Source organism: Liolophura sinensis, chromosome 8 (assembly GCF_032854445.1).
Source record: "Liolophura sinensis isolate JHLJ2023 chromosome 8, CUHK_Ljap_v2, whole genome shotgun sequence".
NCBI lineage: Eukaryota > Metazoa > Mollusca > Polyplacophora > Chitonida > Chitonidae > Liolophura > Liolophura sinensis.
Window position 1 is genome coordinate 47,073,618 of NC_088302.1, and position 19,137 is coordinate 47,092,754.

Below are 19,137 nucleotides of genomic sequence, written 5' to 3' on the forward strand. Positions count from 1 at the left end.
TTTTTGTCTCTCACGGACGAGAGATCCCTTCAGTAATTCACTTTGAAAAGGGAAAAGTTATTTGTACTGAAAGTCTGTGACAGGATGAGGAAAGTTCGTCTACATATCGGCGGCTGAAAAGTGGGCCGGTGGGCGACCAATCAAAACGACGGTAACATCGGGATGGAAACATGGCGGTCGAGGTGCTGCTACAGAAAGGATGGTAAAAATAATCTTTAATCCACGTAGTGCTGTCCACTCATGGTGTGATTTCTACGTGTCAACAGACTACAGTATCATACTGCAACATCTGGTCGATCGAGATACCTAATTATTCTCTTGAATCGACGCATATTTCTGTTTCGGCGCTACGAACTGTCACTTTCTCTTGACTAATGACGTCCCCACGCAGTTCCGACTTCTTTCTCAACGAAGTTTCTCCAGTATTGACTCGATTTTATCTTCTCCATTAAATATAAGATCGCTGTCAACATCTACCTTCGATCATATTTCATGTTTTTAGGCTTGGGTAAAGGATATCAAATGCATTGTTGTTTATACTAAGAAGTATTTGTGCGTTTATTTGAGCTTTTTGCTCCACTCTGTACTTCTGCACTCATCTACAACTTTTTCCTTCTTAAAATATTTTTCTCAAGCTTTTGCGCATCTGTCACATATATAAATCAAGTAGGCATTATGATGAAATTATGCAAGAGATTGGAAGTAATTGACAGGAGTGTAAGGAATATTGAATGGATTAGGCAACATATTGTCAGAAGGCTGATTTTCATCTTTTGATTTCTACTCTAACTATTAAAATGTAAAATGCTAACAGTGACCACCTGCTTATGAAGAATTCAGGCACAGGTTTTGCACTGTCGTAGGCCATACGACATTGTTAGAGTATTATGGGCAATTGTGGTTGATAATTTTAAAGCCTGCAGTCTGGGTTAACAGATTTTCATGCGCACGATGCATAAAATTCATGTAAGCAGCACTGAAATCTTTAATGTAGATGTCTGGGTGTTGCTCTGCACTCAGTATGTTGACCAGGATAATTGTACCTTAATAGGGGCTTACATAGAGGTCACTTTCAATTTTATCATTCAATAGTGTACAATTAGATTTGCCTGTCCAGATGAAATAATCCTGAAAATTTATGTGAAAAATTATTCTCATGCTGAAGAATAATACTTTAAATGAGTCTGACACTTACAGTGGTTTGATAAAATATGCTGAACATGTACATTGTTCAGTATAAATAAGTCGGGCACATATTGTTTTGTCTTAAATCTGATGCTGAATAATACTGACCACTGTAGATACTTTACCCTTGAATGTAGTCAGAGTGGCCTTGTGATCCATATATAAATAATGTTTATAGCTAATGTTATTTCTTGTCTTATTTTTACAAGGCACCTAACACCGGATGGGCTTGAAGAATGCAAACAGAATGGGAATAAGAGCGCCGATGCTGTAATTAAGGCAGCTCAAAATGTGAGTCAAGTGAAATCAGAAATATAGAACGTCAGTTTAGTAACATGTTTGACCAATTTTAAATTAATGTAATAAGGTCAGCACTGCATAATTTTGAACAATGTTTAATGTATGTAAGTTTTGCATGGATGACCTTGTTTTATGTGATGTAGAATAGAAATGTTATTCTGTTTGCATAGTTATTTTGTTACAAATAACTGTTTCTTTGTTAGTGATTACCAAGTAAGATTAATAGCTTCAAAAAAAAAAAAACAAGCAGTTATGGATTTGCAGACATTAATAGTACTGTAATCGACAACAGTTTTCGAAGGAAACAAATACCTTTATGGTCATGTAATCACCACCTAGTGGTGAATGTAGTGGACAGTTTTGGGAGCCACCACCTTGGATGAAAGGGACGGTATCAGCCAACAGAAATACATACTCCGGACAAACTATAGTTTTATTCTACATTAGTTTGTATACATTAGCCTTCTGAAATATATATGGGTTTACATACATATTGGTACCCCACTGGCATGTTTGTCATGTTGTTGTTGTTTCAGACAGCAGTCTACGTACTGCCTTGATATACCAGGTGCAATTGGCCCAAGAATACATATTACTTGCTCATACATGTTATTCTCTTCGTTTCGAATGTGTCATCAGTAGTCTTGTCTGTATGTATAGCTTGTGGTATGGTGATGTAACTATTTCAAATTGAACTACATCTAAACATGTGGTGACACCCTTTAGCCTGGCATCAAGTATGGAGACTATACCAGGGACTTCATAATTTGAGGCTCAAAAAGGGGTTGTCCAACTACATGAAAACGCAAACATGTAAGCAGAATGCATTGGGGGGAAATTCATGATGTAGGCCTATTTATGCATATGCGTATTGTACTGTCTTAATTTTTCTGTTCATAAATAAGTAGACTCCAGGTATGACCCTGCTTATGTCAGCATTTCCAAGTAATGGGGAGTAATTGACACAAACTTCCAAAGTGGGACCAATTCAATTAAACATCCAAGGCAAATCATGTGTGGGTAGCTGTGTAAAAATATATCAGTGCCTGTATTGTATTATAGGGGTAAAATCAAGAAGTGAAGAAAACACCAGTAGAGGTCCATCTTGAATTTTGTGTACAATTACAAATAGGTGCATGGTCCTACATGCAGAACGGAATCATGCAACCCATACCAAACGTAATGATTTTAAGTGGTGTGACCAGAAAATTAGCTCAATATTGGATGGAGCTTTATATTCTAAAACATGAAGAGATAATAAACATTTTCACTGAAGGTGATAAGTCAGGGTGAAATTCTTTATCAAAGAGTTCCATATGGTAGGTGAAAAGGTCTCCTGCTGTTCATTTATACACGCGTCTTTATCCAATAAAATTGACCTGTGAAATGTTCATGCGTTCACTTGTATATAGACATGAGCGAATCGGCGGTGGGTACGAGCAACAAACTGAATGATTACATGTGGATAACTTTGCCACATATTCATATATCTGCACTTTATCATTTTCAATTACAGTTCTTAATATCTTCCATAAATTCTTGGAGTTCTGCTGTATACAGACTACCAAAACTGTGGTTGTTACAACAACTGGTTTAGCCCACAAACAACTGTCTTCCGATATTTTAGACAACTGTGTATTTGTTGTTGTGTTAGTTCTTAAGTGCCCGTTTTCTTCCCAGCATAATGCTGACCGCCATCGTATAACTGAAATATTCTTGATATAGCGTAAAACACCAATCAAATGAATAGAAAAATTCTTAAGAATGAAATATGGCCCAGTAGCTTACCAGTATTACAAATAAAAACAGTACACTTTCTGACAAACCGGCTCCGTAAGTTACATTTCTGCATTTAGCTCTCTTTCATTCTGGCGGTTTATTTCATTGTGTTATATTTTTTGTACATCAAGAAAAACACTAAAAAGGGGTTCTTATTTAGACCAAATGACTCAGTCGGTTAGCGCGCTAGCGCAGCGTAATGACCCAGGAGCCTCTCACCAATGCGGTCGCTGTGAGTTCAAGTCCAGCTCTTGCTGGCTTCCTCTCTGGTCATAAGTGGGAAGGTCTTCCAGCAACCTGCGGATAGTTGTGGGTTTCCGGGCTGTGCCCGGTTTCCTCCCACCATAATGCTGGCCGCCGTCAGTGAAATATTCTTGAGTACAGCGTAAAACACCAATCAAATAAATAAATAAATAAATCAAACTGTGAATCGGAAGTCTGTGATCTATATATATGTAGGTGCCATACAAACATTGCCATAATCTAAACTTCCACAACATGCCCGTGTTCAACCGTTCCTCTGCTGTACGTGGATACCATGTTTATCGGACCATGCGGAATCCAGAAGAGAATGAAGGACTGAAAACTCTCTGAGATATTGGTAACACGTACGACCCATATGCCATCACGGCCCGTATGTCATTGCGACCGGTGAGACAGTGTCAGACAATCATGAGCCACTTGCCATAAGAGTTTTCCTGTATTGCCTGTCTTTTTGTCAGGTTGGAGGGGAATATTGACTGCCAGATCACCTTGACAAAGAAAAGGCTATCTGATACCGAGAAAGGGGGACAGGATATTCCTTATACAGGAAAATTAGAGGGTATGATCAACAGAGCCCTCTACAAAAACACGCAGTGGTACGACGACTGCATCGTGAATAAACAACAACGATGGCGACTGAACAGCGGCTCTCTCAGAGCCAACAATTTTTCAGAAACGGTGTTTTCTAGTCAAGCATATTTATTTACAGGCCTAAGTAGTGATACTATACTGATTTTCAAGGACTCAGCCGCCCTGTCCCAACACCCACTTCCTCCCCCCCCAACCCCAACACACACCAAATACCCCGCTGCGCCTTCCCCAGCAGGTGGTTTTATAGGTAATCACCGGGGCCAAGAAATGTGTGTAGGAGACATGTGTCTTGTTCATTTGGTGCGCACCTTCAGTCGAATTTGTCATTTGTCGAAAACTGTCATTGACTACGCTAAGTATCATTATTTGAAATTTGTGCCAAGACGCAAGTCTGTATATCTCATTGATGAGCGTTTGTTATATGTTTACAGATTGACCTGAGAGACATTGGGGAAAGGTTTCTTCCAGATGACATTAATAGGGGCAAGGTTGACTACGTAAGTGATCATAATTTTTTTTATTGTAAGACATGCCAACAGTGCAGTGATAATATGACAAAATGGTATTAATGTTGATTGACCCCTGAGTTTTCTTCGTGGGGTGTTAATTGATCTTTACAATTGGGATTTTCTCAAAACACAACAGTAATGCCTCTATAACCACCAGGAGAGGTAGCAGTCAACATAGTGAAGAGTAGTCAATCAGCATGATGAGACAGGCCAAGTCTAGACACCTGTACCTGGGCAGCTTTGAAGTTTATAAGATTCTATATTTTGAATGATTTTTTCTTACGATAAGGCATGTTTGTTTCAGTGTTAAATGTACACACATTGAGCCACAAGATTTAGACAGTTGAAAATTTGTATTAAAGGATATCATTTTAAATTGAAGTTAAAGGTGAACAGCAATGCTTTTACTTTTTTCTAAAATTAATATTGACAGACCTGTTATTGTGTAAGGCTGTGGAAGTTTTCTGTGAAAAAATAATTCATTAGCCTGGCCAAAAGTAAGCTACAAATTGCATACATGTTTACAGAATTATAGAAAAATGTGATCATTTTCAAATCAGACAGTTATCACAATGTATTTACTCTGTTGACTTTCAATTTTAGACAAAAAACCTTAGCAGATCACATTTAAGCTGCCATGCACATAGAAAAATTACAGGTGTGTTCTAGTTTTTGACGAAAAGAGCTTGTGTTGACAGGTTCAAGGACCATGTGTGCTACAAATCCAGAAATTGCGGAATGTATCTGCCCCCAAAGAGAATGAAGATTCTCAGGGGGCTCCTCGACTGCTGAAGCTCACACTAACAGATGGTCATCAAAACTGTGGGGCTGTGGAGATAGAGTCATTGGACAAGATCAGGTATCTCTAACAGTGTACACATGTGGTGTCTGTCAGCCTGATAGAAATATAGACGATAGAAATGTATCCTTGCCATTCAGTCCTTTCAGAAGTTTACTTCAGGAAGACAGCAGTGCAAACAATGCTAAATGTGGTCAGATGTCATTGTCCTGCTCCAAAGAGACATTGAAACAAACCAAATGGACTGGTACTATGACACTGAGTGAGAGTTTCCTTGACTTCACATCTAAGGAGTGTATATAAGAACTTTATTCACAGTGATACAGATGGCCTTGTCAGAACCGATTAAGTGTTGGCACACTTCCACTATTTTTCAGTTTTCATTTATGTTTTGTTACATGAAGTTATTTGATATCACTGTCTTATAAACGTAGGAAGTGTGTTGGACATTAATTTCCACTTGTGTGGAATACATATTTTGCTTACTGTACTGGTAAACGTCTGTGCATCACATTTTAGGCTTTCCAAAACCCAGTTGTAACTGATGACATTTTTTATATTTTTGAAATAGAAATATACTTGAGTCCAGTTAAAAATCAGTCAATCAGTCTCGATGTAAGACATGCTATAAATGAATGAATAAATAACGAGACAATAGGTTTCCTGTGAGTGTTATTGTTGGCTTGGAATTTTCTAAATTACCTTTTTTCCAGTCTGAATACCCCTCCAGGCAGCAAAGTTCAGCTGTTAGGAACTGTTCAGATTGAGCATGGCTTTTTACTGCTGAACAACAAGAACACGAGGTTTGTGGGAGGAACTGTGGAAAAGATGGTGGAAAGCTGGAAGCTAAAAAGGGTAAATAGTTGTAATACATTTTTGTATCTTTCCATTGCTTTGGTATCATTTACAAGTGATCTTTATAGTTTTATGAACTTTCAATGCTATGTTTACATCTTGAATTTGTAAATGTGTAGTGAAATCCTGTATTGAAAATGATATAACAGTTATTTTGGAAGAGGAGTGAAAACTGACATAAATCTCCATGGCCATATTTTTCTCACGAGGCCATGTAGACTACCTTGTGCGGATTGGATAAATTTGACAATATGGCAGCGTTTTAAACTTTCGCAGTGTGCACGATTTTTCTTATTTATCGAACTGTGATAAATCTGTTAAATCGGAATGTCACAAAAATAGAAATGAACACGAGTCTAATGAATATATGCATGAGTAAAATATCCCACATAAAGTGTAATAAGCATACCCGTAGTCTTCCTCTCGCAGAGAAATATGTTTAGCCACTGTGGCTAAAAGATCTAAAATATTTTTATCCTCAGTATGATATTGCACTTTCGTACACTCTTGACATCATTCCAGCATAACTGCCTTACTCCGTATCATATCTGCCTCACTCCGTATCATATCTGCCTTACTCCGTATCATATCTGCCTTACTCCATATCATAACTGCCTTACTCCGTATCATATCTGCCTGACTCCGTATCATATCTGCCTTACTCTGTATCATATCTGCCTTACTCTGTATCATATCTGCCTTACTCAAGGTCACAAACAGAATGTTACTATGACATCATATGAGGAAAATGTAACAGAAATTGCCGAATTGAGATAATATTACAGAAACTTCCAAACAGGGTTTTTATTGTACAGAGCTCTTCAGTTATTAAGGTGGAGCTTTGTGATTGAATCCTTTTGAACCATGCTGTTAGGTCAGTTTCGTATTCTTTGGATTTCTTTCATATTCTAATATTTCCACCTAGTTTCTCTTGGGACTGGGGTAGCACTTGAAATCCCAACTGGTAAACATGTTGAAACTAAATGACAAGCCAGGGAATAAGCAGCAAGACCAGGAGAATGTCGTGCACCCAATAGCAGTGTGACAGGGGCCAACTGTTTTTGTACAGAGTAAAGCTGCTGTATAAATAACATTGTACCTTTTTTTAAGTAATATGGGTAGTGGGATTTGTCAATCCTATCGCATACTAACTTCATAATTATTTCCAGACTTGTCATACAACAGTACAGCATACATGTATGTGCATGCCCATGGCTGAAAGAATCTTGTCCACTGAATGTTAAACAATTTATCGCTGGTCCAATTTTTCTTTTCATAACCAAGCTCATTCACATTTAAGTCAAATATTCCTTCTCACTGCTGGATTTATCACTAAACTTTGGTAAATTTACCAACTTGTAAGCTGAAGAGCCCCTGTGGTGAAGAGATGCCAATTTGCTCCCAGCACACACAAATTCTTTTCACCAAAACTAATGTGGCAAATGTCTAGCAGAAACCTAGCTTTTTTGCATAACCTAAGTATCACATTTCAAAGTAAGCAGTATTGATCACAAAGTCGCCACCATTCTATCAACGTTAATTAGGTGCCCCTCTGAAGAAAGTAAGTAAAAATATAGTAATTCTTGTCTTTTCTTATAAACTTCATGTGGGATACATTATCGATGGATATATACATTTGGTCTAGTGTTCTCTTTCCTTTTTATAACTTCAGTCTTATAAAGTCTTATGAAACCTTTTTCTATCAGTTATATTACATATGTAGCTGGCATATGGTAGTAATTGGTAGTAATGTTCCTGCTGGTTTGTTTTGATGAAGTGTAAAATTACATCTATAATTTTCTCCTATGATTAGAGCCTAGCTAAGCAGTCGAGGGTTGTAACATCAGGGGAAGGTGCACCTCCGCCATTTATACCGTTCGGACAGAGAATCACCCATGACAAGCAGCCCACCAATAGGCGAGGTTAGTTATATCAGCTCTTGCTGGATGTTCCTGTCTTATACAGGGAGCATGAGAGCTCAGTGAGAGATGGGAAGTTGGTTCTCCATGGCTTATTCATTATCATGTTTTGTGCTGTTGTGACCTTAGTAAATTAAATGGCAGGAAACACTGCTGTTTTATATATACATGACATTGCTAAGTGATCAGAAATGGGGATCTGTAAGGCTGTAAAGCCAGTATTAAAAAGATGTTAATTGCACGTGACCTGACTGACCATCATAAAAGGTCCCGTACTCTGATTTTGATAGATTTTTTTTTTTTCTCTGGGGGAATGTAGAAACGAGCAAGAAGAAAAAAAATCACTTCCAACTGACCCATTTTTCCTAATAGGATTGGGCTACATCAAACATGTAATATATGAATAGATAGTTATTCCACCTCAAACTGTCTTTTGAAGTAACTTTAAGATGATTGATGGTTAATTGCAGTATTGGAGAATTTGTAAAAAAAAAAACTGTACAGTATACTGTAGAAATATACGGTATGTACTCTGTACTATGTAAAAAAAGTGAATGTGAGTACATGTAGGGGCCTCAGTGGCCAAGGGGGTTAGCACTCCAGCATGGTGCAATGACTCAGGAGCCTCCCACCAATGCGGTCACTGTGAGTTCAAGTCCATCTCATGCTGGCTTCCTCTCTGGCAGATGTGGGAAGGCCTTTCTGCAACTTATGTATGATTGTGGGTTTCACCCGATCTGAGCCCGGGTTCTTCCCACATAATGATCACCGCCATTTCATAAGTGAAATATCCTTGAGTATGACATAAAACATCGATCAAATAAATCAATGAGCACATGTATAAATGTTCATGTGCCTTTCATGGAATCATTCGCTCTAACATATGGCTTTTTTTTTTTTTTGCAAAGAAAATTTCAAGTCGTTGGAAGTAGGTAAGGAGAAGAAGGAAGAAGATGGGGAGTTTGAGCAACAGAGACAGGCCACAATAGCAGAAGCTCTACAGAACCAGAAAGTCAAGACTTTTGGTGGCATGGGAAAACAGGTATTGGAACTGCTTTATGAACTTTGACCTCATATTGTTTGTTTGTTTGTTATAGCCTCCTACCAATAGTGCAGATTTCAGGCTAGTCTCCAACATTTCCATTCTCCAGGATTTTATGTGTTGATGATTTTGAACACCTGGGTTAGGAGTGGAAGATTTTCCATTTCCATTAGCAAAGACAAGTAATCCTTTTGTGAAATGCAGCTTTAGATATTCATTGTGTCAGAACGTGTATAATTTTTTTTCCCCATGTTTTTCAGTGGTTATATTGGCATTGTCCAGTGTGGCGAATTTATCTTTTTCTGAAGACCCCCTTGTTTGGCCACCTATTAAATTTTGGTGCATGATCTATCATAAGAATTCATACAGGAGAAATAAGATAATTTGCCAAAGAATCAGTATCTGAGATTTAATAGAGTTTGAAAGAGCTAACTTTTCATATATGTCTGCCAATGCCACTGAATACCTTGACAAGAATTTTAGAGTAGTAATTTATAAATATACAGCTCACATCCTGCTCTTGGAGCACTGATTGGTGTGCACCTCTAAACCGAACGGCTTTTCGAATATCTGATGAAAGTCTCAGATTTAGATCCTGTTTCCTCTACCATCATATGAGTGAAGTATTCATGAATAATGCATTTAAATGGAACAATAAATGAACAGTAAACCATTGGATTTTAGCTAATTCAAGACAAAGATGTTGCAAAGATTGTGGAGATGGGATTCAGCTCAGAAGAGGCCATGTGCGCTCTGAAACAGAACCAGGGAAACCCTGAACTAGCTATCAATGCTCTCCTGTCAAGAAATGTGGCCGGGGTTGGTGGCCAGAGGGGGCGGGGCTATCAGAGAGGCCCAGCCAATCAGGACAGGCAGGAGAGATCAGAGCGAGGTGACAGGTCAGACAGATCTGAGAGAAGTGATCGGTCAGACTCTAGGCAAGGTAAAACATGTTGAAATATCTGTTCTGTCACATGAAAAAGCTGCAATAATGGGTGCAAATACCAGTTTAATATACACCTAACTATCCAGCTCCAACAGTATTTTGTTGTAAATGACGTGACCTCACTGGGCAATTTGCTTATTAAAGTAAAAGAAAGCTAAAATATGAAATAGGATTCATCATACACACAACTGAAAACTATGTGTAAAACTACTTTTATTTATTTTTTCAGTTTTTTTTTTAAGAGTGTTGAAAGGCATTCAAATATTTGAACATTATGGTGGGCTTTATGAGCCATACTGATGGTGTCTAGGAACTCTGACGTAACATCACGTTCCCACCCCCCCTCCCCCTCCCACCGATGTTCACTAGAAAGGAGGAATTTTTGGGAACATTATTTCATTATTTTACTCACGGGAAATAACAGCTACTCCAACATTCAGTGTCGTGATGACAGTTGAAAAATCTTCCTGTGACGTCAGAGTTCCTAACCTCTGATGGCATGGTCTATAAAGCCCACCTCAGAATTCCAATGTTTGGGTGCCTTTAACTCTTTTCACAAAATCTAAAAAAAATAAATGAAAGTGTATTTATGTATAGTTTTAAGTGGTCTATGTAGTGTTGCCTACTTTGATTTTTAGAAGTCTTTAATAGACCACAATAGTGTCCTGACATCACCACCACTTTCACCAAGAAAATAATGGAAAATGACTTCACGAGATGCAGTTTGACATTTGACATCTTGAATTTCACGAAAATGAAGAATTCACAAACTTCTTTTGTCAACTGACTGGTGTTTGTGTCATTTTTAAAATATTTTTAATTATAATTTTTAAGTGTGTGTACAATAAATAGATTGTTGTCCTAGCTCTCCATCAAGTGGCGAGCTTGTGAGCACATATATGCTGGTGTAATGGGAAAGCCTGTACACAAACTTAATAGTAAATATCATTTAAATGTTAGGATTCTAATCTCAGAGTTCGAGGTTCCATTACGAAATAATTAGTGAAACAGCGTAATTAAACATAACATATTTACATGGGAAATTTAGTTTCATTGTTTGCTGGTAATAGTTTAAGGGCGACAGTTTGAGTTTGATTAGGTCATGTTTTATTTCATGTTAGCAGTGTTTTTGTTTAATCTAGGTGGCCGTGGAAGGAGGAATACCACAAATAAAGAGAATGAAGTGGAGGATTTGGCTCCTACTAGGCCCTCTGGACCAGCGACTTTGTTTGACTTTCTGGAAACTAAAATGACAATAAAGGATGGTGAGATATGGATCGGTATAGGAATATGTGACATGAAAGGAAATAAGAGTAAAAATCAAATAAATAAAGAAGTAAATATATTGCAATTATTGACTGCCCAGTGCAGCACCCGATAAAAGTACCTGTATGTAGACGGATTCAAATGCACATCAGCATTTACTTAAATAATAAGAGTTATGGCCTTCAATAAGTGTGTAAATTTTTTGATAAAAAGCATTTGCTTACAATACGGTTTTGTGTAGGGGTGAGTAATTCAGTTGTGGCGATCATAAAAATTTGCTTAACTTTATTCCAAATACGACTAGTTATAAGACCAGCTTATAGCTTGTATATTTGTCCATATTTTTGACTGATTTAACTGCAGAGAATGTTGTCATGTCTTAGAAATTGAAATTTCAGCATCATTGAGTTATCTGTGTGTGATTGTGTGCTCATTACAGATCCTAAAACAGACACCAAAGAATCATCAACCAAATCAGTGCCCTCCACCCGCTCTGAGGGTCAGGGTTATCAGGGAAGGGCTCAGTCAGCCTATACCAGCAAAACTCAGTCCCACACTAGCGGCAAGTTCCCCGACCACCGGCCTCAGGGTCAGGGCTTCTCCCAGAACAGACGTCAAAACCTTCCCCCACGGCTGGCTAACAAGTACAACAGGGAGGCAGACATGAGCTCAGGACGGCCCTCCCAACAGAGGGCTAGCAGCGGGTACCACGGTAAACAGACAGACGGCAGCCAGGCAGACAGAACCAGTTACACCAGCAGTCGTAACCACTACAGCAGTGGCACAGACAGAAATAGTTACTCAGACAGAAATAATTACGGCGGATCAGAGAGGAGTAACTACAGCTCAGACAGAAATAATTACGGTTCTGAGAGAAATAATTACGGATCATCAGATCGTAGTAGTGGTGGATCAGAAAGAAACAGTTACAGTGGATCAGACAGGAACAGTAACAGGGATCGCTCTGGTCGTGATCGTGGCACAAATAGCGCTGCCAGCAGCGGCAGCGATCGCTCTCAGGGCAGAACAAATTCTTACCGGAAGCCGGACTTCTCCAATCCCCCGCCTACGCTGGCCTACGAGACAGGTCAAAGTTCGCAGTACTCTAGCGGCCAGTACGGGTACCCGGCAGGGAATCCCGGTCAGTCTTACCGTCCTAACACAGTTTCCTACGGCACTAACTACAACAATGTTCCAGGGCAGAATGACTGGGGGCAAACCCAGGACTTCCAATCAGACATGTCTTCACATGGCTATGTGCAGAATAATTGTGAGGTAAGAGCTCTCCACTTCAGTACTTCTCTTTAGTTGGGCAAATGTTTTCTTTCCTCTCAACGTCAATATGTATTTCAGGTTAAATATTTTATTTTCTTGTGTAGGATGGGATATAATCCTGTACCTGTGTGTTACTTATATCCCATTACCTGTGTGGTGCACAAGACATGTATGTGTACCTGCTGGAGAATGCTGATCAAGAATGTTACAGAGACAAGTTGGCGATAAAAATGGAATCTAAAATAGCCCGTATACACATGGCTGTTGTCACACTGCTTAGCAGATATTATCATGTCAAGCCTAAAAGACCAGTGTGAAGGCACTTAATTGAGTATTATTATTATTATTATTATTATTATTTTTTTTTTTTTTTTTTTTTTTTTTTTTTTTGATTGGTGTTACGCCATACTCAAGAATATTTCACTTATACAACGGCGGCCAGCATTATGGTGGGTGGAAACCGGGCAGAGCCCTGGGGAAACCCATGACCATCCGCAGGTTGCTGACAGACGTTCCCACGTACTGCCGGAGAGGAAGCCAGCATAAGCTGGTCTTGGCAATTAATTGAAGTTATTGGTATACTTTTGCTGTATCCATTTAACTGCAATAACTGCAGAGTTAAAGCTCTTGCTTTAACTCTGTGAGAGACCCAGTTCAATACTGAACGAGGATATACATTATTAGGTGACATTATCATGATGTGACCAAAATAATGTTGAAAGCAATGTGAAACCGTGTATCAGTTAAACAGAATTTGTGGACCCACTGATTGTATAGCATTAGAACTCTGCCAACAAATAACTGAGCTGAGAGAGGTTTGGCTCGAATTTGAGAGTCATCTATTGTTTACACCTTCTTGATTGGAAAACGAAATATCTTCAGTAATACAGAAAATAAGATAAATGTGTATATTGTTAAAGTTGTGTGAAATATTATTGAACACTGTCAAAGTGCAATCACAGGTAAATAATAAATTCTGGAGAGGTAAGCAAGATTTGTGATTAAGTTGTGCTCATTATTTTGCAGAAGTACTATATCAAGAAGTCTCAGATATGTGGCTAAGAAGTAAAACACGTTGATTAGAATTTCATTGGCAAATTATTTCTATATAATGCAGTTTTTAGATTATTTGTCTTATAATACTATTACCCTTAGTGGGAAGGTCTGTAAACAACCTGCAGATGGTCGTGGGTTTCCCTCGGTTTCCTCCCACCATAATGCTGGATGCTGCCATATAAGTGAAATATACTTCAGTGCGGCGTAAAACACCAATCAAATAAATAAATAAATAAATATAACACTATTATACATTACGCCAACTTGAAGGTTAATAGATATGCTGTTTTGAGTGGTCTTCCCTTGGGTTTTCTTTTTTAGAGAGGCACACCAAAGTGGCGCAGGGGAGATAAATGTTTAGCGCAGTACAGTGGTGATGGTCAGGTAAGTCATTTAAAGGAGAAGAAAACTTAAAACAGGTGGTGCCTGTTGCATAATTTTGCGATTTTTCCTCGCCATACACGTAAAGCTTGAAAACGGCTTAGCTGGCAAAAATCGCTGACTCCATGGCGTAACTAACATCTCCCCGCTGTTTAGGACTCAAGGAACTGAGTTAGGAGTTTAACATCATTTAACTCCCATCATCAACTGATGTTCCTTGTAAGTCATGCTTTAAACAATCATCATTGGAAATTTCTCTATAGCAGAGATATTAATTTCCTCCCACCAAAATGCTGGCTGATGTTGTACACATGAAAGGACAGATGTTAATTTCCTCCCACCATAATGCTGGCTGCTGTTGTACACATGAAAGGAGAGATGTTAATTTCCTCCCTGCAAAATGCTGGCTGATGTTGTACACATGAAAGGGGAGATGTTAATTTCCTCCCACCAAAATGCTGGCTGATGTTGTACACATGAAAGGGGAGATGTTAATTTCCTCCCACCAAAACGCTGGCTGATGTTGTACACATGAAAGGAGAGATGTTAATTTCCTCCCACCAAAATGCTGGCTGATGTTGTACACATGAAAGGAGAGATGTTAATTTCCTCCCTCCAAAATGCTGGCTGATGTTGTACACATGAAAGGAGAGATGTTAATTTCCTCCCACCAAAATGCTGGCTGATGTTGTACACATGAAAGGGGAGATGTTAATTTCCTCCCACCAAAATGCTGGCTGATGTTGTACACGTGAAATTTCTTGAGTACGCTGTAAAATATCATTCAAATAAATAAATGTAGATAAAATGCCTTTGGCAGCTAGAGTTAAGTCATTTCAATGGCGGGGGTGGTAGAGGACACTGTTAGTTCTACCTTTGTCTTGCTGAAGTAGCCCTGTGATGGTAACTAGACATATGAAAGTGCACCAGTTGGTAAGAAGTATTTATTTTGATTTCGGTCAGTTACAAGGGGACCAGGGCAGAAGTTGGGTCAAGGTTTCCACTGATGTTGAAATACTAGAAATGAATTTGTTAAAACCTTAAAAAAGTTCATATAAGGATAAATGCTTCAAAGAACCTGATTTTAAATATCATCTTGTATTATGTTCTAAATGAATAAGCTTCTGAAATAGTACCCAGTAATGTTAACCTGTTTGTCCATAAAAGTGCTGGAAAACATCAGGTATCAGCTCCCAGAAGGTACTCATGCTGGAAAACATCAGGTATTAGCTCCCAGAAGGTACTCATGCTGGAAAACATCCGGTATTGGCACCCAGAAGGTACTCATCAACACAAAGCTCATTACACTCTTCCAGTAAGATGTTTGTTTCTCCCCAGGTTTACAGTGATCACTGTTTGTGTTTCAGTTTTACAATGCTGTGATAGAGGCTTTGAGCAGAGAACTGCCCACATGTGTGGTCACATTCACAGAGTATGGTAACTCTGAAGAAGTGTCCTTAGACAGTCTCAGACCAGTCCCAAAATATACACGGGTAAGTAGCATCATGTGGAATTTTTTTAGTTTGCCAGTACGAAGTACAGGCATAACTTGTGTCAATCCCAAGCATCGGCATCGAATAACAAGAAAGCAGTGTTGAACAAAATGTTTAGTGGTATCTGAAATAGTACTGCTTATATGTTCAGCTCAGTTTGTGCACTCGGGTAGAACTCAATAAGACTGGGGGATGAAGTTCAGCCATTGATTCGCATTGTGCATATTAATCACTGCAAACTACAAACTTCAGGACTTACTGCATTTTGGATTAGAATCAAAGTAAAGTAAATGTAAGGTGTGGTGTCTCAAACTGTATATACATGTATATAAAGCACAATGACGTATGGGGGATGTTCCATCACCGATTCTCTGTGTCCATATTAATTACCTTAATTTATCAAATTCATAACTTCTGTATTTAATGTATTGAACTGAGATTTTACATTCATGTGCCTCCTACAGGAGAGCTTTTTTTTTTCGCAGGCTCATTTTGCTAAACCCTTGTTCCTGCTTCAACTATCCAGCATGAATTTGCTGCTGTTGGTTTAGCTGCAGCTTTATGCAAATGTTGTGTCAGGTACACAGTGGAGAGTGGAGGTAAACACTAGCCACTCTGGATTGTGTCACCTGTAACCCTGAACAGTTTTCAGATTAAGAACAGAACTAAATGCCAAGCCAATAAATGAAGTATTTCCTTAGGGGTACAGGGGTCAGTTTCAGGGGTCAGTTTCATGAAGCATATTTAGTGTTAAGTAGCCCTTAGCTAAGTGCACTTACCTCAACAACATATGTGGTCGTGGTAGTTCAGGGTTTACTTAGCTAAGTATGCTTCTTGAAACCAGGGTCTAATCTACAGGATGAAGGTTATGAAGATTTTTTTCTTCCAATATTTGGATAAGATTTAGGTGTATGGGAAAGTTTTTGAGGAACTTGCCATGATCTGCGGTTTACCTGGGTTTTCTCTTGTTTCTCCCATAAAACTCACCGTATAAGTGAAAACGTCTTCAGTGTGGCATTAAGCAGCACTTGTTCAGTCTATGGTGGCTAAGGTCCAAGCTGGAGTGGTCATTTTCACCTACATTATGCTGCAAAAAGCAGTACATGCACTGATCAAGGGATTGCACTGCTTGGACACAACAAAAGTGTAGAATGAAAAAAGTTTTGACTTTGGTTTCCCTTTTTTTATTCTCAGCGTGGTGCATGACCCAGGAGCCTCTCACCAATACAGTCGCTGTGAGTTTGTACAGCTCACGCTGGCTTCCACGCTGGCCGTACATGGAAAGGTCTGCAGCAACCTGCAGATGGTCGTGGGTTTCCCCTAGGCTTTGTCTGGTTTCCTCCCACCATAATGTTGGCCACCAGTGTATAAGTGAAATATTATTGAGGGCAGCACAAGACACCTATCAAATAGATAAATAAAGCTTTCCTATGCGAGTGAAAAAATGTTTGTGTAGTCATGTCTTCAAGGGAATTTGACCGGCCCCGCTAGCACAGTTGGTTCTCGCTTCGGGAACGGTAGATTCAGGGTCAAACCTGGGTCAAGTCACACCTAAGACTTTAAAAGAGGAAGTTGCAGCTTCCTCGCTTGGCGTTCAGCATAAAGGAGATAGTACAACTACTGGTTGACCCGTATCAGTATAATGGCTCGGGTGGCGCGGCTTACATCCCTTCGGTAAGACGTCTCAGTGAATCAGCACTAGATGAAAGAGTGATGAAAATCCGTCCTGCAACAAGGAGGCACATTACATGCATTTTAAGGATTCCTTTGTTGACATATGACTGAAAAATTGTTAAGTACGAGGTTAAACCCCAAGCACTCACTTGGGGATTTTGTCTCCTCTTCAGACGGAGGGCAACTGGCAGAGTGGAGGAACATCCAAAGTCTACTCCAGCCATCCAATGAAGCACCATCACCACCAGTCCGGGATGGTCGTCCCACAAGGTATGGCATATGCCCCACCCATAGCTGGAGATGAATCTCTGTTTGCTGCCAATCACATCACCACCATGGAGTTCAGGCGGGGAGGGGGAGGTAACTCCTACCAGAAAAGACCAGATAGACAGGGAACAGGACGGAACCAGCCGTTCTACTCTAATGCAGGAGGGCAAAGTCAAGTTCCTACATCTCATTACTGATATATGACTATAATGAAATAGCATGCAGCAATATTTTAATGATTCTGTATCACAAGTGAAATCATGGTTATGTGATTATAGTTTGATTAAAATTATCATAATATTATTAACAAAAGTTTTTGGTCATTTTTCATGCCTTAATCTTTGAAGTGTCTCATCTGATGGAGCCTGTGTTACCTTTGGTTTGTCTTTATGCCTGTAGTGGCCTTAACATTGTTTTAATGACTGAGATATCTTATTTGTTGAGGCCAATACCAACATTTCTACTGTCGTTTGCATAGTGGGCTTTTCCAGTTTCATGAAGTTTACATTTGTTTTTCTTATAATCTACCAGTATGAGTAAAAGTTTGGCAAGGAGCATATCCTAATGTGTTAGATTCAAGAATTGTAAATACAAGGCATGAAGCAGTCAGGCTTAGTGTCAAGCAAGATCTATATTCGTGTCTTTTCAAATTGGCAGTTTTAATTTAAGTAAAGTGGAAGACACTGGTCAGCCAAGTGCTCTAGTGTGCCATAGAGTGATTTAGGGAGTCAAGGCGAGGCAGCACAGTTCTTATGAGCGCATTGCTGCCCTGGGCAACGTGAGGTATGTATTTTAATTGAACAATTGACTTAGCAGTCAATATCCAAGAAGTAGCTTGTGAAATTCCTGAGTTTATATTTCGGTTAAAGTCCAGTGGTACAGTCCGTGGAACCTGGCTTATAGCTTCAGTGTTGTTGAATGGATGTTCCTGTGTACTCAGCATTATCTTAGTAATTCATAATACTTCACATAGTTTTTTTGGACCGTCCTTGTGTTTGAGAAGAGCAGAGCATGTGATCGAAATAATGCTGAAGGCGAAAAACCGCAAAAAAAAAACTGCTTCGCCTGTGTATTAGTATGCGCTTTGGTAATGAGAAGCCTTAGTAAATCGACAAACGTTTTCTGGCACACGGTGATGCAAATATGTACATATGCATTTATAAATGCAGTATAGTATAATTATAAAGCAAGCACGATTTACAATAGCTGAGACATCCTCGTTAAGTTAACAGCCAAAAAGATTTGAAAAGAATGTTGAAAGATCGAAGGTCAAAGATTCGATTGACTGACCGGAACACATGCAGATTGAACGGCATGTGGCGCAGGTAAAAGTCTTCCGCCAGCTGCAATACCGCCAAAGTAATGACAAGGTATGCTCACTGCGACCATCAGGCCTTGACCAGTGACATAGGGTCATTCAGTGGATGCTTTAAGTCTAAAATGGTCATCAGGTACCTGAGGAAGGTCGGTGGACTATTCCGGGCACTCCGATTTCCTCTTCACGTTACTGTTGTCAGGTAAGTGCAAAATTCTTGA

The 19,137-nt window shown here is 39.2% G+C and overlaps 1 protein-coding gene across 1 annotated transcript; it reads left to right on the forward strand.

The window, feature by feature from the left end:
* The first annotated feature begins 56 nt into the window (after positions 1-56).
* LOC135472609 (tudor domain-containing protein 3-like) lies at positions 57-17,904 on the forward strand. Its single transcript, XM_064752192.1, has 13 exons — positions 57-202; positions 1,395-1,476; positions 4,551-4,616; positions 5,327-5,487; positions 6,141-6,282; positions 8,096-8,204; positions 9,110-9,243; positions 9,928-10,186; positions 11,332-11,454; positions 11,895-12,730; positions 14,108-14,170; positions 15,535-15,660; positions 17,508-17,904. The coding sequence occupies exons 1-13, from the start codon at positions 171-173 to the stop codon at positions 17,796-17,798; spliced, it is 2,424 nt and encodes an 807-aa protein (XP_064608262.1). The 5' UTR covers positions 57-170; the 3' UTR covers positions 17,799-17,904.
* The last annotated feature ends 1,233 nt before the right edge of the window (positions 17,905-19,137 follow it).